This window comes from Leguminivora glycinivorella, chromosome 12, assembly GCF_023078275.1.
Source record: "Leguminivora glycinivorella isolate SPB_JAAS2020 chromosome 12, LegGlyc_1.1, whole genome shotgun sequence".
Lineage (NCBI taxonomy): Eukaryota > Metazoa > Arthropoda > Insecta > Lepidoptera > Tortricidae > Leguminivora > Leguminivora glycinivorella.
In genome coordinates this window covers 21,494,999-21,516,690 of record NC_062982.1, presented here as the reverse complement: position 1 = coordinate 21,516,690, position 21,692 = coordinate 21,494,999, and the positions used below count along the sequence as shown (strand labels likewise).

At 41.5% G+C, this 21,692-nt stretch overlaps 2 protein-coding genes across 2 annotated transcripts; one reads left to right on the top strand and one right to left on the bottom strand.

Moving 5' to 3' along the window:
* Positions 1-38: 38 nt before the first annotated feature.
* Positions 39-14,993, top strand: LOC125232104 (SUMO-activating enzyme subunit 2). Its single transcript, XM_048137719.1, has 9 exons — positions 39-271; positions 347-501; positions 1,048-1,195; positions 1,755-1,962; positions 2,913-3,090; positions 7,646-7,754; positions 9,298-9,469; positions 10,319-10,486; positions 14,270-14,993. The coding sequence occupies exons 1-9, from the start codon at positions 128-130 to the stop codon at positions 14,818-14,820; spliced, it is 1,833 nt and encodes a 610-aa protein (XP_047993676.1). The 5' UTR covers positions 39-127; the 3' UTR covers positions 14,821-14,993.
* A 4,744-nt stretch (positions 14,994-19,737) lies between these two features.
* LOC125231706 (phosducin-like protein) lies at positions 19,738-21,627 on the bottom strand. The gene has a single exon (XM_048137240.1). It carries the CDS (start codon positions 21,288-21,290, stop codon positions 20,487-20,489), a length of 804 nt encoding a protein of 267 aa, XP_047993197.1. The 5' UTR covers positions 21,291-21,627; the 3' UTR covers positions 19,738-20,486.
* Positions 21,628-21,692: the final 65 nt, after the last annotated feature.

Below are 21,692 nucleotides of genomic sequence, written 5' to 3'. Positions count from 1 at the left end.
AATGACGCCAATTTTGACAGTTCATTCGACGAATTTGCCACTGCCATTCCGCGTTAGATTTTACTGCAAGTGTTCTGAAAATAGTTGTTTTTACTTTAATATAACTGTACATTGTAGAATAAGTAAAATGGTTGCGCGAGTGGCGGGCGTTTTCGACGAGAACCTGACGGGTGAAATCGCAAATTCAAAGATCTTAGTTGTGGGCGCCGGTGGTATAGGATGTGAGATTTTGAAAAATCTCGTGCTGACCGGCTTTCCTTACATTGAAATTGTATGTATTTAAACCGTACTCTTATTTTTATACGCGTAAATCTCATAATTAATTGCTAATTTTCTGTAATTTTAGATCGATCTTGACACCATCGACGTAAGCAATTTGAATAGGCAGTTTCTGTTTCACAAAGAACATGTTGGCAAATCAAAGGCGCAGGTTGCGAAGGACAGCGCTCTGAGCTTCAACCCTAATGTGAATATCATTGCGCACCACGATAGCGTCATCAGGTTAGTGCTTTGAATGTGTATACATAACAATTATAACCTTAAAATGCCGTATTAATAACAATAAACGGCAGTTCTTCGTTTACGTATTTATGTAGAAATATTTGGTGTAATAATCCTTAATTGAAAATTGTTTTTTAAACTTCATGATGCATTTTTAAAATGCATGATGTATTATTCTGGCCACCTCTAGTTCAGAACCCTTAAATTAAATTTATATGTGAACTAAACATTTTAAATGCATTTAATGAGGTGGGGGTCATTAAATGCATTTAAAATGTTTAGTTCACATATAACTTTAATTTAAGGGTTCTCAACTAGAGGTGCCCAGAATAATACAAAATAAATTCTATATTAGAATATTATGAAAACTGTTGGCCGAAATAGCACAGTGTTTAATAAAATTTTGTACTCAGATCTACTGCAGTTAGAGTAAAATGAATATTCAGTTGATTGGCTGAATACCTGCTGAATATTTCTGGCATCTCCGTTCACAATCCACAGGTACTTTACCAACCATTTTGTACAATATTTCATTTTCCATTTCAGCAATGACTACGGTGTCAGTTATTTCAAGCAGTTCAACATTGTGATGAATGCGCTGGACAACCGCGTGGCTCGCAACCATGTCAACCGCATGTGTCTCGCTGCTAACGTGCCGCTGGTGGAGACGGGGACAGCTGGATATGCTGGACAGGTGAGATGCCTTATTCATTTCTGGATTGCAACAACCGGCCAAATGTGTTACCACCCCCTTTCCTCTGATGGGTATCCTAGAACTCTACTGTGGGATGTGGGTTTCTCTATTATCTTGTGAGAAATGGGCTTGCAACCAGTCAGTGTAATACGACAATTTTGTTTTCTTTCAACCCCTTAATTGTTAAGAATGGCTCTGGAAGTTGTGCTGAAGTTCAAAGCGCGGATCCAGCTTTGTGCCCAGAGGGGGGTCTATTTGTATGGCCACTACCCCTGCGCCCCCTTGGATCCGCGCATGAGTTGAAGCATAGTCCATCTGTTACTTTTGACTGTAAAAAAAATATACATACAATCATGCCTGTGTCTCATAAAGGGGTAGACAGATCACATGAACTACTCAAGTTTAGTTTAAATAGTTTAGTAGCAACCACTCTTGGCAAAAAGGTGTTGAAAGAGAATGGAAAAAAAAATATGTAGAACTATCTTAGGTTGCTAAAAGTACTTTAATGTAATAAATAGTTAAGAATTTGAGGTATTTACCCTCCAATTTTCTATTTCAGGTAGAGCTTATCAAAAAAGGCCTAACCCAGTGCTACGAGTGCCAGCCCAAGGCTCCGCAGAAGACCTTCCCAGGGTGCACCATCCGCAATACTCCCTCGGAGCCCATCCACTGCATCGTGTGGGCCAAGCATCTGTTCAACCAGCTGTTCGGAGAGGAGGACCCCGATCAGGATGTCAGTCCTGATACAGCAGATCCTGAAGCTGCAGGTATGTTTTACCAACTGTAAAGACATCATGCAATACTTTCGTGCCTATCCATGTCATTGCCTTGTCGACAATGTGCATTCTTGTTTACCGGCATTTTCAAAATTTGGGACCCCCAATTAGCGTAAGTTGTTAACAAAAATTAACTCACTGTCAGTTTTGTGACGATAATTTAGCATGAAATTTTAATAAAAATGTTGTTTTTGTGTTAATTACATAAACTAAGCTTTTTAGATACATTTTATGCTTAATTGACGTCATAAAACTGACGAGTTGATTTTTGTTCACAACTTTTGCTAATTGGGGGGACCCAAATTCTGAAAATGCTCTTACTAAAAAGACTACTCCCACATAGTGCAATCTCAAGAATATGCTAGTTTGATTTTTTAGTACAGTAGTACAGCAAAAATCTTGAAGAACGTCGCGCGCTCCTGATCGCTTCTACCTAGTTTGGTCTGGGTTTCGGTTATGGGCCTTGTTGCCTAATTCAAATTTTAAATCATTAATTTCTGTTACCTTCTGCCTGGGCTCGAATCATGTTCCTCCATTGACTCCATCCTTGGGCAGCTTAGGCACAGTATAATAAAGAGTAATATCATACAGTATGGCCACTCCCGCTCCCCGCTGAAAGTGCCACCCCCCTCTCGATTACCTCACAGTTAGTTACTGCCTGTCAAAAACGCGAACAGTCGACCTGTCATATTTTACTCATACAAGCATAGTACGTGTTCACCTACACGAGCTTAGACTGTGTGCTAGGAACGCGCCTCTTTCATATATTAGATCGCCAGTGTCCGAGGTGTGGCTTAGGTATACCTCCTCCCACCCCATTCCTAACACCCTGTGCTGTTTCTCTACAGGCTGACGCCATGTCGATTCAGGGCTTAGAGTGGCATGGTTTACCAAATTTTAAATAAACAATAAAAACAAGTATGTTCTCTTTCTTTTCTCAGGTGATGCAGGCACCTCAGCCCTCTCATCAGAAGGCACGGCGACCGGTAACGTGGAACGAAAGAGCACACGAGCCTGGGCCGCGGAGACCAACTACGACCCCGAGAAACTCTTCTCCAAGCTGTTCGGGGACGATATTAGATATCTACTGTCTATGGAGAACCTTTGGAAGAAACGCAGGTAAATGATGTCAATTATTCTTTGGTTCGTAAGTGGTTGAAAACAGAATGCAAGAGCACCTGAGTTATAGCTGCTGAAACCAACTATGACCCCGAGAAACTCTTCTCCAAGCTGTTCGGGGATGATATCTACTGTCTATGGAGAACCTTTGGAAGAAACGCAGGTAAATGATGTCAATTATTCTTTGGTTCGTAAGTGGTTGAAAACAGAATGCAAGAGCACCTGAGTTATAGCTGCTGAAACCAACTACGACCCCGAGAAACTCTTCTCCAAGCTGTTCGGGGATGATATCTACTGTCTATGGAGAACCTTTGGAAGAAACGCAGGTAAATGATGTCAATTATTCTTTGGTTCGTAAGTGGTTGAAAACAGAATGCAAGAGCACCTGAGTTATAGCTGCTGAAACCAACTACGACCCCGAGAAACTCTTCTCCAAGCTGTTCGGGGATGATATCTACTGTCTATGGAGAACCTTTGGAAGAAACGCAGGTAAATGATGTCAATTATTCTTTGGTTCATAAGTGGTTGAAAACAGAATGCAAGAGCACCTGAGTTATAGCTGCTGAAACTAACTACGACCCTGAGAAACTTCTGAAAGCTGTTCGGGGACAATATCAGATATCTACTCTCTATGGAGAACCTTTGGAAGAAACGCAGGTAAATGATGTCAATAATTATTCTTTGGTTTGTTGGTGGTTGGTCACAAAATGTATGACAGACAAACATGCATGGGCCGAACCAGAAAGTACAAAAAACGAATAGCAATTAAAATAATTGTATTTTGTGTAGAGGACACAGTTCAGATAAGAAAGCACATCAAATATTTTATGTTGTGTAAAGTACATATTTAATGACATTGAGATTTATATTTTCAGCAGTTTTCGAAAAGTTTGTACAAATTAAAGTAAACCCGTGTGGTGCCGGGCTTAGAATTTCACCACCCCCTTTCTTCCCGTGGGTGTCGTAGAAGCCGACTGTGGGATATGGGTTAAAATTGTGGCGTAGGCGAGAGGCTGGCAACCTGTCACTGCAATGTCACAATTTTAGTTTTCTTTCAACCTCTTTTTGCCAAGAGTGGCACTGAAACTTGAGTAGTTCATGTGCTCTGCCTACCCCTTTATGGGATACAGGCGTGATTGTATGTAAATTAAAGTTTTTTTTATTATTCCTATTTTGTTACCAAGATTTTTTTCATGAATTGAGATTTTAGTAAGTTTTATTTTGTCACTAGCTTTTACCCGCGGCTTCGCCCGCGTAATAAAAGTATTCTTATTGAAACGTTTACAAAAAATAAGGTTTTCATTTGGATCCGTAGGTTTCTTTGTAGGTACATCTGTCCGCGATTATTTCGATTAAAGTAAAGCGGGGTAATTCTCGACTGGGGGGCCATTGTAACTGATCTATTTGCTGTACGGTCAGCCAAGAACCTTATTACACTGCTTTTTGGCTGACTGTACCTTACACATATTACTATTGTTTTAAAAGAAATTCTTGCAATGATTGTAGAATTGTTACACAGCGACCACAGCGTAGGTAGTAGGTACGAATATGTATGTATTTTACCTATATAAATATTTATACTGGGGAAACTTCATACAACCCACATAGCCAGTATCTCTACGCTATGGTCGGTAGGGTAAAAAGTACTTCCTTGCATTATCGCTTACAATTTTTTCCATTTTGCTTATACTTATTGCAAACATAAACATATAAAAGGCAAGCAAACAACGATCTTCTTACAGCACATTGAATATAATAGTTATCACGTATGCACGATACTCGCCGATGCCTACTTACTAATCCCTTCCCACTGAGCCACCTGCATTTTACACTGCCTAGGTATCGATTGCCGGCCGATTATTCCGACCCCAATCCCTATTCTTATCCCCGTCCCTATCTCTGTCCTTGTCCTCGTCCCCGTCCCGTCCCTCCCCTATCCCTATCCCCGTCCCCGTCCCCTATTCCTATCCCTATTTCTATCCCTATCTATACCTATCCCTATCCCTATTCCTGTCCCCGTCCCCGTCCCCGTCCCCGTCCCCGTCCCCGTCCCCGTCCCCGTCCCCGTCCCCGTCCCCGTCCCCGTCCCCGTCCCCTATCCCTATCCCTATCCCTATCCCTATCCCTATCCCTATCCCTATCCCTATCCCTATCCCTATCCCTATCCCTATCCCTATCCCTAACCCTAACCCTATCCCTATCCCTATCCCTATCCCTATCCCCATCCCTATCCCTATCCCTATCCCTATCCCCGTCCCCGTCCCCTATTCCTATCCCTATTTCTATCCCTATCCCTATCTATACCTATCCTTATCCCTATCCCTATCCCTATCCATATCCCTAACCCTAACCCTAACCCTAACCCTATCCCGTCCCCGTCCCCTGTCCCCGTCCCCTGTCCCTGTCCTTGCCCCTGTCAAATTATCATGCTAGGAGGTGAACTTTGAAAAATCCTTTCTTAATGCTCCTCTTATGGCTATTTTGGATATTTTAACCCTATTGCACTACAACAGGGGAGAAAATTTCTTTTCCACCTCATTAGATTTTAAAATCGTTGTATTTATCCCCGTCCCCGTCCCCGTCCCCGTCCCCGTCCCCGTCCCCGTCCCCGTCCCCGTCCCCGTCCCTGTCCCTGTCCCTGTCCCTGTCCTTGCCCCTGTCAAATTATCATGCTAGGAGGTGAACTTTGAAAAATCCTTTCTTAATGCTCCTCTTATGGCTATTTTGGATATTTTAACCCTATTGCACTACAACAGGGGAGAAAATTTCTTTTCCACCTCATTAGATTTTAAAATCGTTGTATTTATCGTAATCAGCGACCCGATAAACCATAAAAACGATACCCATATTGTGTTTTTGACTTTACCCCCTTTGCACCCCTTTAGGGGTCAAATTTTCAAAAAACCTGAAACATGTATAATTAGTCATATGTCTTTAGGAATCCTCCTGTGAAGTTTCGTATAAAATAGTCAAACAAATCTTGTTTCCCCATACAAACTTTGAACCCCCATTTGAGTCCCTTAGGAGGCGAATTTTGAAAAATCCTTTCTTAGTGCTCCTCTACACTATATAGGGAACCTACGTGCCAAATTTGACATCTCTAGGACCAGCGGTTTCGGCTGTGCGTTGATATGTCAGTCAGTCAGTCAATATCATCTTTTATATATATTTTTGATATTTAAACCCCATTGCACCACAACAGGGGAGAAGATATTTCACTTCCGCCTCGTTAGATTTTAAAAACGTATTTATCGTGATCAGCGACCCGATAAACCATAAAAACGATACCCATATTGATTTTTTGACTTTATCATCCCCTTTTCACCCTTTTAGGGGTTAAATTTTCAAAAAACCTGAAACACGTATTCAGTCATATGTCTTAAGGAATCTTTCTGTGAAGTTTCGAATAAAATAGTCAAACTAATCTTGTTTCCCCATACAAACTTTGAACCCCCATTTGACCCCCTTAGGAGGTGAATTTTGAAAAATCCTTTCTTAGTGCTCCTCTACACTACATAAGGAACCTACGTGCCAAATTTGAAATCTCTAGGACCAGCGGTTTCGGCTGTGCGTTGATATGTCAGTCAGTCAGTCAGTCAGCTTCTTCTTTTATATATTTAGATTAAGGATCTCTAGTATCCTATTTTCTTAATTATAACAATTATCCTGTATATATCTTACTAAAGTCGACTTATATTACTAAATGTTGGTAACAAAATAGGATCAATTAAAATTTGCTGACATGGCTATGTACAAAGTTGCCGGGAACTGCTCTTTTATACTTTCATGACATCATGATGTTATTAATCTTACCTTTTTCCTCTGTAACAATTTGATATGTTTTCTCTGAAGAAGAACGACGTATTAAGCTATATTATAATTTATTTAAATTAATTTCCATAGAGTACCTAGTCTGTTAATATTTTTGATGAATACTTTTGCCTGTTAAATTGTATCTTTTTATTGAATGCATGTTAATTATAAGATGTAATGTTTTGAAAAGAAGTGGCCCGCCGAGTTTCTTGCCGGTCCCATAGTGGATATTCCCCTCCAACTGAGGGGGGATTGAAATCTTCTCTAGTTAGAGCCGGCGTAGTTTTATTTGACGTTCATATGCGCATTGTAATATGCCCACTTGAAATATAAATATTCCGTTTTAATTTCAGTTTTCATTATGAACATTGAGTCTGGGTTGTTAAAAACAATTCTCCAAACTGTTTGGGGACAATATTAGATAATTACTATCGATGGAAGAAACGCAGGTAAATGTTGTCAAAAGAAAGGTAGCTGGAACCCTGTGGAGAAGACAAGCTCTAGGCAGACCTTAGTGTTTTGAACAGTTCTGAGCGAGCATTCGTTTGGCATATACTACGCTTGGTCACGCGGGGGGGGGGAGCAAAAAACGGCACAAAAATGGTCACGTAGTTTGGGTGCGATCCCTAAGTAAAGTGTTTTCATCAACGAATGCTCGCTCAGAACTGTTAACTAAGTGAAAACGCAGCTTTGCGAGCGAGTATGATGAACACAGTTTCAAGTGTACATTTTGTTCCTGCAGGCCGCCAGTGCCGCTATCCTGGGACAACTTGCCCGGCAAGGATGCGCCTCCCAGCCAACACTCCGGCCTTCCTGATCAGCGTGTTTGGTCGGTGCATGAGTGTGCACAGGTAAGCTCGCTACCTAACAACCTAACATTTATATTAATATTATAAATGGGAAAGTGTGTGTGTCTGTTTGTTTGTCCGTCTTTCACGCCGAAACGGTGCGACGAATCGGCGTGTTTTTTTAAATGGAGATAGTTGAAGGGATGGAGAGTGACATAGTCTACCTTTTGTCTCTTTCTAACCCATTTTTAACCCCCGACACAAAAACGACGGGGTGTTATAAGTTTGACGTGTGTGTCTGTCTGTCTGTCTATTTGTCTGTGTATGTGTCTATCTGTGGCATCGTAGCTCCGGAACGGATGAACCGATTTAGATTTAGTTTTTTTTTGTCTGAAAACCGAGTTAATCGGGAGGATTCTAAGCCATGTTTCATGAAAATCGGTCTACTATGTCGCGGTCGGGGGTTTTTTCAAAATATTAATTTTGTGGTTAGGTTATTCATTGTGGGCCGAAATTTGAAGGAATTTTAATAATAAATAATAATAATAATAATAAATAACTTTATTTCGAACCATCAAGTCCATAGGGTATTTTAGAGAAGGGCCAGATTAAGACCGAAAAATCACTTTTTTCTCAGTGCTAGCAATAATCACAAACGATTTTAAACTAATATCCTTTCGCGGGCCGTACTTGGCCCACCACGGGTGTAAGGTGTCCCCTGGTATTTATATATTTAATTACTTACTTCACTGGCTCAGCGACCCAAAAAGGATCTTGGCCTCCGACACAAGAGATCGCCACTCTGCCCTATCCTGCGCCACTTCACGCCAGTTGGGTACACCGAGTGCGGACAGGTCTTTCAGGGCTTCCTCGCACCAGCGATATATTTAATTATCTTCGGAGTATAACTATAAATAATAATAATAAAGACGTTTATTCAAAAGTTTGAACAGGTACATTATAAAAGTACACAGGCATGCTTACAAACTAATTGAAAAGGTAGGTGGCTCAGCTAATGTCTGTGCCAGAGGGCCTCGAGGCGCAGCGGCCACAAGGACTGCCAGCAACGGACGCTGTTATTCTGCCACCACCAGATTTATAGCTAGCTAACTAATAACCAGAGGGCGGAATTGCTCATGGCAAAAATCAAACTTCAATAGAGTTGGAACGTTGAATTCTATCGACTATCGATTACACTGAAATTTAATCAGTATATTGTTGAGTTGTTTTCGACGTAAGTACGACAAGGATACTTTTTTATCCATTTGTTGACTGTTTTTCGTTTTGGATTAACCATTTTTTCCAGACGTGAATTAGTTTCAAAAGGACTAGTGACAGAAATGGTAATTAAATGTCATTCAATTTACTTTTAATCTAATCAAAGAGGTCAAAATCAAATGGTCGAATAGCTAATCAAAGAGGTTAATGTTAAAGTCAGAAATGTAAAAGGAGACTGAATTTATCGATAGCTGAAAATGTCGATAAAATTTAACATTCCAACTCTATTGACGTTTGATTTTTGCCATGAGCAATTCCGCCCTCTGCTAATAACTAACAGTATTTCGGACAGGATAGCATAAACTGAACCCTAATCTTCTCTTTGCAGGTGTTCGCATCGAGCTGCAAAGCCTTACAAGCGGACTTGGCGTCCCGCGCCGCCGGCGACCACCTCGTGTGGGACAAGGACGAGAAGGCCGCCATGGACTTCGTCACGGCCTGCGCCAACGTCCGCGCGCACATCTTCAACATACCCACCAAGAGCCGGTTCGAGATCAAATGTGAGCACACCCCAGTGTTCGCCGTTCGACCATAGACGTAGAAAGAAATATAGACGGAAAATTTTTAACAGGTCATAAAATAAGACCGCTTGTTTGCCTCTATTTATAATCATTTGTTTTGTCTCCACTCTATCTTTTTTTCGGTATCTTTTGCCAATAGAGTGGTTTGCCAATAAAGAGTATTCTATCTATCTATAAGCTTACGTCGTCCTGTACAGTCAACCAATTTGAACCCTAGCCCACTCTACAACCATGTCAAAATGACAAGCAGTAAGAGATTTCTTACAATTTGATTTATAACGTCACTATGACATAGTTTTTTTAAAGTGGCCTAGGGTTCCAATTGGTTGACTGTACAGTCGGGTTTATAGATATTATAAATTTTTTCACCTTGCATAGAGTTAAGATGAAAAAATGTACATATATTTATGAACTCGGTGTACACTCTCAAGAAGTACAGTAACATGTGCATGCCATGCTTATATATACAAGGTGTATTTTAATAATTGGATTAACTGGTCAGTGAGTGTAGCTACCGGCACGGGTAGCATGGTCGCGCGATAGACGATAAAATATCAGGCCGTCCCTATCGCACTATTAGTAAGTGCGATAAGGACGGCCAGATGTTTTATCATTTATCGCGCGACCATAATTGCCTGCCTGATCCCACGGTACGCTACGCGAAAACGATCTTAAAAGACCTTTCCCTCCATTTGAAATTGATAAAAAATGGCATTTATACATTTGAAAAAAAAAATACATTATATGAGACCAAAAAAAAAATCCTGCTACCAAATCTGTCATCCATTTTGTCTTCGACCTAAATAACATTTTCATTGATTGTTCCAGCGATGGCCGGCAACATAATCCCAGCCATAGCCACGGCCAACGCCATCGTGGCCGGGCTGGCCGTGCTGCGCGCGCAGGCTATACTCGCCGGCGACGTCAGCACCTGCTCCAGCGTGTACCTGCGGCCCAAGGTCAACCATCGCGGACAACTCTTCGTGCCTGAGAAGAGTAAGTTATTCCAACCTGTAGGCACTGGTCCCACCGCGAGCTAGTAAGCTATGAGCTACCGTCTATAAAAACGAACAAAAGATATGCTCCCCTGTGTAAATAAAAAAGACACTTCGATGTTTATAGTTACTCGCCCGGCGGTGAGCTATCAATATCGCCGTGTCTCTTTTATTTGCACGGGAGTGTTTATCTTTTGTTCGTTTTTGAGCATTTCTTTTTTTTGCCACTTTTATGAAGTGTGATATTTTTGAAAAAAAATATGCTATTTCTACTCAGAATTACTAGCCTTTTCAATCCTAGTAGTTAAAAAAATTGTCCCATACGATTTTTTCTTATTTTGTTACCATTTTCCGTACATGTTGTATGGGGTAACAAAAGAGGAAAGTAAAAAAAATGTATGGAAATTCTGGGACACTTTTTGTCTCCCAGTGAGATTGAAAGTACTCGTGATTCTGAGTACAATTGACCTAAAATTCCCTAAAACAATAATAAAAAAATTATTGGCAAAAAAAAAAGAAATGCTCTTTTATAGCCGATAGGCCATAGCTTACTAGCTCGCGGTGGGACCGGTGCCACAGTACTATCTGTGGTACTACTGTATTTATTGTTACAGTACCACACCTCGGACTCTGGCTATCTAATATATGAAAGAGGCGCGTTCCTAGCACACAGTCTAAGCTCGTGTAGGTGAACGCGTACTATGCTTGTATGAGTGAAATATGACAGGTCGATTGTGCGCGTTTTTAACAGACGGTAACTGTGAGGTAACTGGCACTTTCAGTGAGGAGCGGGCGTGGCCATACTGTACTGTAACAGTACTGTACCACATTGACTTCTTGGTCCCCCGTGTTATGACGATCTAAGAATTTCGCCACCAGTTACCACCCCCTTTCCCCCATAGGTGTCATAGAAGACAATCGTGGTGGTAAATTCAGGGGGTACATTAGGCTAGAAACCTGTCGATATGATTGCTAAGAGTGCAACTTGAGAATTTTTTTTGTGCTTTGCCTACTTAAGTTTATGTATGTGTCACAGTTTGCGGGGAAACTCTCGTCTCAGCTCAATAGTAATAAATGTTATAATAATAAACAAAGGAGATTGTTGTATCTATCTAGATATTTATGGAATGGCCTATTAAATATTTTTATTCGTCTCCATTAAAATCATTATCATCCATTTCATAAACATTCAACATACTTACGTGACGTCTTCAGTAATAATTTACCATAAAGAAATCTCAGTTTTTGTTCCCCCACATAGCATAAATAATAACCTAACCACAAAATTAAAATTTTGAAAAAATCCCCGACCACGACATAGTAGACCGATTTTCATTAAACATGGCTAAGAACACTCCCGACTAACACAGCTTTCAGACAAAAAAAAAATCTAAATCGGTTCATCCGTTCGGGAGCTACGATGCCACAGACAGACACACACACAGACAGACAGACACGTTGAAATTATAACACCCCATTGTTTTTGCGTCAGGGGTTAAAAACAAGCTATACCAAAATAGCGCAAGTTTTACGAGCTCTAAAAATATATTACAGAAAACAGCCGAGCTCTAGACGTGCCTCCAAAAAAACAGTAATCAATAAATTATAGTTGTTTACCATGTGCTACAGATTCAAACGAAAGTGCCAAAAATATGTTTACACAACTTTATTGCTTATACGCTAAGGTTAAGGATAGATATTTTCGGCACTTTGTAGTCATCTATGGCTAATACCTTTACTGTAGTATAACCGTATAACCACAAGAAAGATCTAATAAATAATAAGACGCCTGAATCATGAATAAATCATACAGACCTATAATTATTTACCTCTAAGGCGCAAAAAACTTCACCACAGTGCTCAGTAGCATTTTATCCACAGGAGTACACAAGTTGTTTCATACAAATTTTTACCTTATGTTCTAAGGTAGAATTGTCATTTTAAATGATGATGTAGAAAACTCCATAATGTAGAATTATAAATGTTTAATCAAGTATTCTCCACGTGTTGATGTGGTGACCAAATTTGCGTTTCACTCGGTGGCTTATAATTATAAAAAGGACATCCTGTAGATTTGCAATTATTATACATATATCGTCACTACTTTTAAAAAAACTTGTATCTTCGTCTGTCAATGAAAAGAAAATTGTAGTAAGTGTGTATGGAATGCATATAGACTTACTGCGTTTTAACTTTGAGGATTGAAGACCAGCGTGAGATACGAGATTTTTTCATAGTAGTGACGATATGTACCTATAAAGTTTTTACTCTTATAAATTGTAATAAGCCGTGTGGTGACGGGTTAAGAATTTCACCACCCCCTCTCTTCCCGTGGGTGTCGTAGAAGTCGACTGTGGGATATGGGGCGTAGGCGAGAGGCTGGCAACCTGTAACTGCAATGGCACAATTTCGATTTCTATCAACCCCTTTTTGCCAAGAGTGGCACTGAAACTTTAGTCGTTCATGTGCTCTGCCTACCCCTTTATGGAATACAGGCGTGATTGTATGTATTATTATATAATTGTAATAATTCAATATACCTACAACTGCAACATTTTACCGTAGCCCCCTCTAAATGGTACATCGCGATCGTTGCCCTTGCAATTGCAAGTAGCGGTAACATAATTGGATTAATTAGTCATGGTTAATCTACCATGATGAGTAATTTGTACCTCCACGGCGGTAACAGGCCAAGATCTGGTCCTTATTACCTAGACGTAAATTACACAGACGATCAAAATTGTGTGTGTAGTGTGTTATGTGTTATGTGCTCGTTATGTGGGATAGAAAACATTTAATTGGTGTTATAACTATTGCATGGTACCGATAATTTTGTGTTATGCACAATTTTATTTTGTTACGTAGGTTTATAGGCAAAAAAAGAGAAACATGGGTTAAAATTCGACTGTCCCAGCCTGAGTGGGGCTCTCAGCTACCGCGTGCCGACGCGGGCACGACAGCGCGCTGCTCGCATGCACCAACTGTTCGCAGATGCGCGCTGTCGAACCCGCGCCGGGGAGCGTGATCCCCTTTACAGGATGGTCAAATCATATAACTTACATTTCAATGAAATTGACATTTTCATGATGTCAGACAATGTATATAAAAACAACTTAATTAAATTACTCAATAATAAACAAAATTGAAAGTCACTCCAATAGACCATACTATTATGTACTTACTACCATTCTTACTTGTCCTCAAAATTGTTGATAATGCAGTCGTTTGTTTTGTAATTTCTTATCTACCTTTTACGTGTTACGTACCTATATTTGTTAATAAAATTGTGTTAGTGCGTTACTGTATTCACAAACCTTTGTACTATTTCCATTGTTAAGTACCTTTAATTCAATATCATTGTTACCTTGCGCTGTATACTTTAGATTTAAGTTAAATCTAGTAATCGGTGGACAATGTTGTTGGTCTCACACCTTACTATTGTTAACACTGTAATTCTCTATTAGAGCCTTGTGTGTTACTGTTTGTTGTCCAAAATAAATTGAAAAAAAAAAAAAAAGAAACAATAAAAGCTCACAAACGAATCATTGTAACATGAAATACTATTTCGATTAGTTACAATCACCTGTACCTTACTGATTTTGTGCCAATCGAAATTAATAAAGCGAAACTGAATACCCACATACATACATAAACTTACGCCTGTATTCCCAAAAGGGGTAGACAGAGTACATAAAATTGCATAAATTTCAGTTCTACTCTTTTCCACACATGTGTATTTATTTTTTCTAAGAAACATTATTTACATTACCATTATTTGTTTCAGCCCTCACCCCTCCCAACCCAAAATGCTACGTGTGCGCGCCCAAACCCGAGGTAGCCCTCGCCTGCAACCTGAAGCAGCTCACTCTCAAGGAACTCAACACCGCCTTCAAGGAGGGACTCAACATGCAAGCACCTGACGCCACCGTCGAGGGCAAAGGCTTAGTCGTCCTCTCCTCAGAACCCGGAGAAACTGATCATAACAACGACAAAACTCTCGAAGAAATCGGCCTGACCAACGGCTGCGCTCTACTAGTAGACGATTTCCTTCAAAATTACGAAGTGAGAGTCAGATTACAGCAGGAAGACGAAGAAAAAGCTTGGCGCGTTGTCACTGAAGCTGACGAACCTATGCCCGCCCCTAAAGAAGAAGTCAAAGAGAAAGCTAACGGTTCAAACGGGTCTGAACCTAAACCTGGCCCGTCTACTTCTAGAAAAGACGACAGTGATAGCGATATGGAGATTATAGAGGAGGATGATGATGGGGAACCGACGGTTAAGCCACCTAAACGCAGGCGCGTTGAGACCAGCGATGAAGTAGTGGAGTTGTGCTAGCTGCTAGAATAACTACTTAAGACGATGTATTCAAACGTTTAGATTGCTTGGTTGTCGAATGTACAAGCGGCGGAGCCGCTAGTAAAGTATTTGGAATTTCAAGACATTAAAATGAAGGCTCATCTTGCGAAATCAATTATAGTTTCGATAATTCCTACATTAGGGACCGTCCACACTAGGGTGGAGCGAAAAAACACTTTTCTGGAATTAGCAAACCTAATAGTTATCAATCACTGCCCCTTAGTCTATGAAGCCTTTGTGCAAATTTTCAGCTTTTTAAATCAACATCTTCTGCCTCCGCATTAGGGCTGAAATTTTGAAAATCTCATACAAACCTAAAAATTCAACTTTCAGATAAAAAAAAATTTTCGACAGTATTATGTTTAGTATATGTTATTGATACATATCATTATGAGAAACTACAAAAAGTTGCGAAAATAGCGTCATGAATCGCCAAAGTTTGTCTAGTTTCAGTACATTCGCCAAAATAGCCGCTAAAATACTGAAAATTGGCGATTTTTAACGCTATTTTCGCAATTTTTGGTAGTTTCTTGTAATAATATGTATCAATAATGTATACTGAACATAATACTGCCGAAAAACATTTTTTATCTAAAAGTTGAATTTTTAGGTTTGTATGAGATTTTCAAAATTTCAAACCTAGTGCGGAGGCAGAAGATGTTGATTTAAAAAGCTGAAAATTTGCACAAAGGCTTCATAGACTAAGGGGCATTGATTGATAACTATTAGGTTTGCTAATTCCAGAAAAGTGTTTTTTCGCTCCACCCTAGTCCACACTCAAGAGACGCATATCCGCCGACGCGGAACGGACGTCAGCGCTACGCCGCCTGAATGTAATTTAAAAAACGTCTCCTCTGTACATTTTGTATAGGAAGGACATAACAGGACGCCGGGGGCCTGGGGCGCGCCAAGCGACGTCCCTTGCGCGTCCTTCCTATGCAAAATGTACTGAGGAGACGTTTTTTTAATTACATTCGGGCGGCGTGGCGCTGACGTCCGTTCCGCGTCGACGGACATGCGTCTCTTGAGTGTGGATGGTCCCTTAGTTAGATGTATGACATAATATGCCTAAACGTCATTTGATGCCGGATGATATCTTTATTTCAATTAAAATATGATAATTAATGTAGGTTTCATCTTCCCCTACATCAATACCAAATTTCATACAGTGAGTTCTAAATTGATGTCCGTAATATTTAAATTCTGTTCAGATATTTATGTTCAAGTAAGTGTGTACATGTATTTGAACCCGGCTGTAAAACTATATTGTAAAAGTTAACAAGAATCTGTTTGATGTAATTAATTCTCGATGATGTAACATTTGTTGAAGATTAAATATTTAAGAGATTATAATCAGATTGTATCAGACTGATAACGGCAAACGCGTAATTCTGAAAAGCTACATTTTCGTCATTCAACTATATATTGTACAACTTTATAGTTTTAAAAGTATTCTGCTATATGAAGATCGATATATTTGTAAGTGTAAGAACAAACATAATTTAAGATCTGTAAGATGTTTTGAAAAATCTCTTTAATAAATTTGCAAAATATTACTCGCATTTTCATTCTTATCTGTTTTCCTATGAGCACTACTTGTACTATTATATATTCTGTGCTATGAACATAAGGGCCTCCACAGACGGGAGACAAAACTGTTTTGTCTCCGTCGTATTTGTATGAAAAGTTGCGTCGCCTCGTGTGCGCACCTTCATACTAGCCCATAGACCGAGCGACGGAGACAAAACAGTTTTGTCTCCCGTCTGTGGGGGCCCTAAATCTGAACTCTTGAGCACAGAATATATAATAGTACAAGTACATGGGTATACATGGAGCCACCGGAAACATGAACGAGAACGGAGAACTTTTCGGCGAGTTGTGTTCCGCTAGAAGCCTCGTAGTGGGTGGTACACTATTTAAACACAAGGAGTGCCATAAGACTACTTGGAATTCCCCCGACGGTGTAACGCGTAACCAAATTGACCATGTTGCGATCAGCCGTACCTGGAGGTCCTCATTACTGGACGTGCGGAACCGGCGAGGAGCCGATGTGGACAGCGATCACCATCTTGTTGTTGCTGAAGTGCGGCTAAAATTGGCGGTCCCCCGCCGCAAGTCCGAGAAGATGTCTAGAAGTTTCGATGTACGCAAACTCCGGAACCCTGAATCGCGGGAGAAATTTCGCCTATGTCTCAGGAATCAGTACGAACTTCTAGAGGAACTTGAAGATGAGCAGTTGGACGAAACTTGGAGCCGCATCCGCACCGCCTATACGAGAGCCGGTGAAGAGGTGCTTGGGTACACGAAGCCGATCAGGGAGAGCTGGATGTCAGCAGATCTATGGCAGCTTATAGAAGATAGGCACCAAATTAATCTCCTGCTGCAATCTTCTACAGAGCCAGAAACGTCCAGTCTCCGAGAACGGTACAGCGCCCTCCGTTCGAGGATCAGGAAATTCGCGCGCAGAGACCGCCGCCGAGCCGCAGACGAGCTGGCGGAGCGCGCAAATACCGCCGCACGCCGCAGCGACATGCGCGAGCTGTACGACGTAACGCGCCGCCTCAGCGGCCGTCGGGCACGTACAGCAAAGAAACCGCTGAAAGGTAAAGACGGCAGTCTCCTGTGCACCTCAAGCGAGCAGCTGCAAAGGTGGACCGAACACTTCTCGAGCCTGCTGGAGCAAGCCCAATCCCCTGACACCCAGCATACCAGTAATGATCTCCCAGACGAGCTACTGGGTGTGCCAACGGCTCCACCGTCCTTTGCAGAAGTTTTGGTGGCGGTGAAGTCCCTGAAACCGGGGAGAGCGCCGGGCATTGATAGCATCCACGTGGACATGTTGAAGGTCGATCCTGGGACATCTGCAACTCTACTGTATCCTCTACTGACCCGTATCTGGGAAGCTGGACGAGTACCCGATGAGTGGAAGCAGGGACTCTTGGTGAAAGTCCCAAAGAAGGGTGATCTATCGCAATGCGACAACTGGCGCGGCATAACACTCCTGCCCACAGCCGCAAAAGTTTTAGCAAAGATACTGCTCAATCGCATTGCTCCAAGAGTGGCAGAGACGCTGAGGGACGAGCAAGCAGGTTTTCGCCCTGGTCGCTCCTGCACAGACCACACCAATACCCTACGCATCCTGATCGAACAGAGTGTCGAATGGCAGTCGGAGTTGTTCCTCGCCTTTGTGGACTTTGAAAAAGCCTTCGATACCGTGAAGTGGAGCGCGCTGTGGTCCAGCCTTCGTCGCAGGGGCATACCCGAGTGTGTCATCCGCATCATCCGCTCCTTGTACGAGGGGAGCACATGTAGGGTGATACACGAAAAGGAAATGGGAGCGCCTATACAAATAAGTGCCGGTGTGAAGCAGGGATGCCTCCTGTCTCCACTGCTATTTATAATTCTGCTCGACGACGTCATGAGAAGAGTGGTCAAAACGCCAAGAGGCATTTCCTGGCATACAAAGGTACTGGAAGATCTTGATTACGCCGATGACATCGTGCTGATTTCGCCATCTTTAGCCCATCTAAAAGCAAAACTTGAGAGTCTTCAAGAGGAAGCTGAAGCCATGGGCCTGCGAATCAACCGACGGAAGACTGTCAATATGCGAGTACAATCAGCTTGTAAGGAACCTTTGTTGCTCAAAAACGACCGCCTTGAATCAGTCTCCAAGTTTGTGTACCTCGGCAGTACACTGTCGTGTCAGGGAGGTGCAGACGATGACGTCGAGAGCAGAATTAAGAAGGCAAAAGCTGCATTTGCTCAACTCAAGCCTGTTTGGGATTCAAACGTGCTTACTCGCCGCGTGAAAATCTCCTCTTCGAATCCATTGTCAAGACCGTGCTTCTCTTCGGCTGTGAGACATGGAGAGTGACAAAGGGGCTGACGCACAAACTTCAAGTGTTTGTCAATAAGTCCCTCCGGTCGATCCTCCGTATCTTCTGGCCGAAAACTATAAGGAATGAGAATCTGTGGAGTATGTGCCGACAACCTCCGATCGCCCAGGAAGTGGCTCAGCGGAAATGGAGATGGATCGGCCATACCCTTCGAAGAGGAGCTACCAACAGCGCCAGTATCGCGTTTGAGTGGCGGCCTCAAGGAGGAAAGAGGGCCCGCAAACGCCCCGTACACACCTGGAGGCGGAGCGTTGAGAACGAGCTGAGGGAATATGGACTGAGCTGGAACGAGGCCAAGGCGGTGGCTCAAGATAGAAAGGCGTGGAAGGATCTTGTGGAGGCCCTATGCACCTATGGGGTGCCTTAGGACATACAACAACAACAAGTACAGAAGGCTCACTCCTTTGATGTTCACAAAATGCTGCCATTCTAATTTCTTACCTACATTAACAAACGGACCGCACGCGAGCAACCGACATTGATGATTGAATTTTATTGCGTCGCGCGAAGGACGTCACCACTGAATGGGCCGCGAACTCGCGGCCATCGACATGTACTTGTAGCGCGGCGATAGAATCGCGGAGTGAGCCGCCCCTGCTCTGAGCTGGTTTTCAACTATAAAGAAAACAACATAACTAATTATTTAACTATGTATTTACTTATACTATACTACATCTAAAAATATAACTACCATTAATTACATTTAATTAGCATAAATTTATTTATTGCATTACAATATGAACACAAGGGCCTAAATCTGATTTTATTTCCTAAACAACATTTATAAAGATGTACATGCTTTAAAAGCACTTGAATGGAAGAGCACCAAAGTGAAATATAAGCCAGCGTTCTCACTTAAGCGTCGCGTGTCTCGGCGCGCCTTACGTCCTTCCTATACAAAATGTACTGAGGAGACGTTTTTTGAATTACACTCAGGTGGCGTGGCGCGGACGTCCGTTGCGCGCCCCGAGACACGCGACGCTCTGATGTGGCCGGTCCCTAAGGGCAGATACAGATTAACTGGAACTACAAAGTTTCAGTATGTCTGTATTGTCCTTAAAATAAATGCAATTGTATCCAACATTACAAAACATGAAAAATATTATATTGAAGCCCATTAATAATACCTCTAGAACATGATTATGGTTATAAAACAGGAAACTATGCCAGAATTATGTAAACAAATGCATAATACAATGTAAGTACACTCATGGATGTTTTGCGACATAATAAGTTAGTCACATTAATGCTATCTTAGTCTAATTATTATAGAAATAGAGTACAAAATTTAATTCAGGCTTGAACTGTTTATAATTAATAGTAGAACAACCACAAACTATTGTTAAATAGTTGACACAAATAGGTACCTCATTGGCATTTCAGAATAAAGTTTATACTTGTATATTGCAATTCTCATAGGTAAAATAACATAATATGGAAACTGGGTCCAATTGAATAAAATATTGCAGATCTAAAGAGAAAAATTCATAAAAACAGTTACAGCCTTAGCAAACTATCCATAGCATGTCTAAAACTATGAAGTCCCTAATTAATTACTCTATAAATTCACAAGGCATAGTTGGCTGACACATATCAAGCATCAAGTGACAAAAAATGAATAAATTAACGTCTGGTCCACTGGGAGTGAAATGAAGAGTTTCTATCTTCATAAATACATAGCAAGGAGGTTTCACTCCGATATCTCAAAACACATGACACTGCAAATTAAAGCTATACTTTATAATTAATCTACTTCTCTGGAAGCATTCCATATTCTATAAGAAAACGCTCAACATCGGTAGCAAAGAAATCATTACCCAACTCTGTGACGAGTTGCACAAAATTACCAATTATTTGGCCACCTTTGTACACCAGCAGAGCAGGGACACCATCAATACGGAAATGGCGACTCAGGCCTGTGATGTCCACAGAAACGCGACAGAATTTGATCTCCGGGTAATCTGCAGCCAAAATGTTAAGACACCCATCCATAGTCCCGCAAGCAATTGAACTGTTGTTGAAGATGTGAATGATGACTGCCACTTTTGGGTCCTCCTTGTCAATAGAATTCAGAAATTCATCCTGACTCTTTAGAGTAATGACCTTACCAAATTTGGGTGTTTTCTTCATTTGAGCCATGAGTTCTTGCATCCGTTGCTTTTGGTACTTTAGCAGAAAATCTTCGTCCAATAATTCATTCAACTCGTCCTCGAGAACTTCGAGTTCCTTATCCTGTTTCTCTTCGCGTTCCGGCTTTACGGTTAATGTCAATTTCTTGGCCAAAGCGATGCGTTCTTTCTCAAGTTCTTTCCGATTCTCAGCTTCTAGCTGTTTGAAGCGCCTCCAATCCTCCAGGACGCCTTTAGGGCCCGTGTTACTCGCGGACCCCGACCAACTGTTGATGGGTGGCGGCTCGGGCGCTTCCGCTTTCGGCGGAGGATTGCCTTCCTCATCACCGCTCCTGCTGTCCTCGTCGTCGGAACCTTCATCTTCGCTGCTACTGCAGTAATTGTGCAGCTTCTCACCCAAGATTTTATCGTCCAAAGTAGCCATGGTAAAACTTAATTACAACACACGTTTAACACAAAACTCTCTCACCAATTAGTTATAGTACGGACGCGACGAGGAAAACCACAAGATTATAATGGGCAATGAGTAAAAAGGAAAATTAATTAAACAACAACCACTTTACAAAGCAAAGCACGCGCTAAACTGTTTGTATTTGTAATTTTTAGCAACGTTTGGTTTTTTTTCCGTTTTCAACGCATCAATCAACGCAACGCTCTTTCTCCCCTCTCCTTTCACATTAATTCAATTAATTAAGTCAACGTTTTAATTAGAGGCTCGAATAAATCTGCGGGCTTAGCACACTAGTGTGATATACTTTATCGCATTTGTGCGTCTCTGTCGTATTTCATAGTAGTGAGAAAAGAACGGCTTGACGTGACAGGCTTT

Bases quoted from the DNA above. Each gene is read 5' to 3' on its own strand.
- LOC125232104 (XM_048137719.1), top strand. From the start codon at position 128: ATGGTTGCGCGAGTGGCGGGCGTTTTCGACGAGAACCTGACGGGTGAA. The intron at 502-1,047 runs GTTAGTGCTTTG...TTTCCATTTCAG, and splicing joins CACCACGATAGCGTCATCAG to CAATGACTACGGTGTCAGTT. The intron at 3,091-7,645 runs GTAAATGATGTC...TTGTTCCTGCAG, and splicing joins AACCTTTGGAAGAAACGCAG to GCCGCCAGTGCCGCTATCCT.
- LOC125231706 (XM_048137240.1), bottom strand. From the start codon at position 21,290: ATGGCTACTTTGGACGATAAAATCTTGGGTGAGAAGCTGCACAATTAC.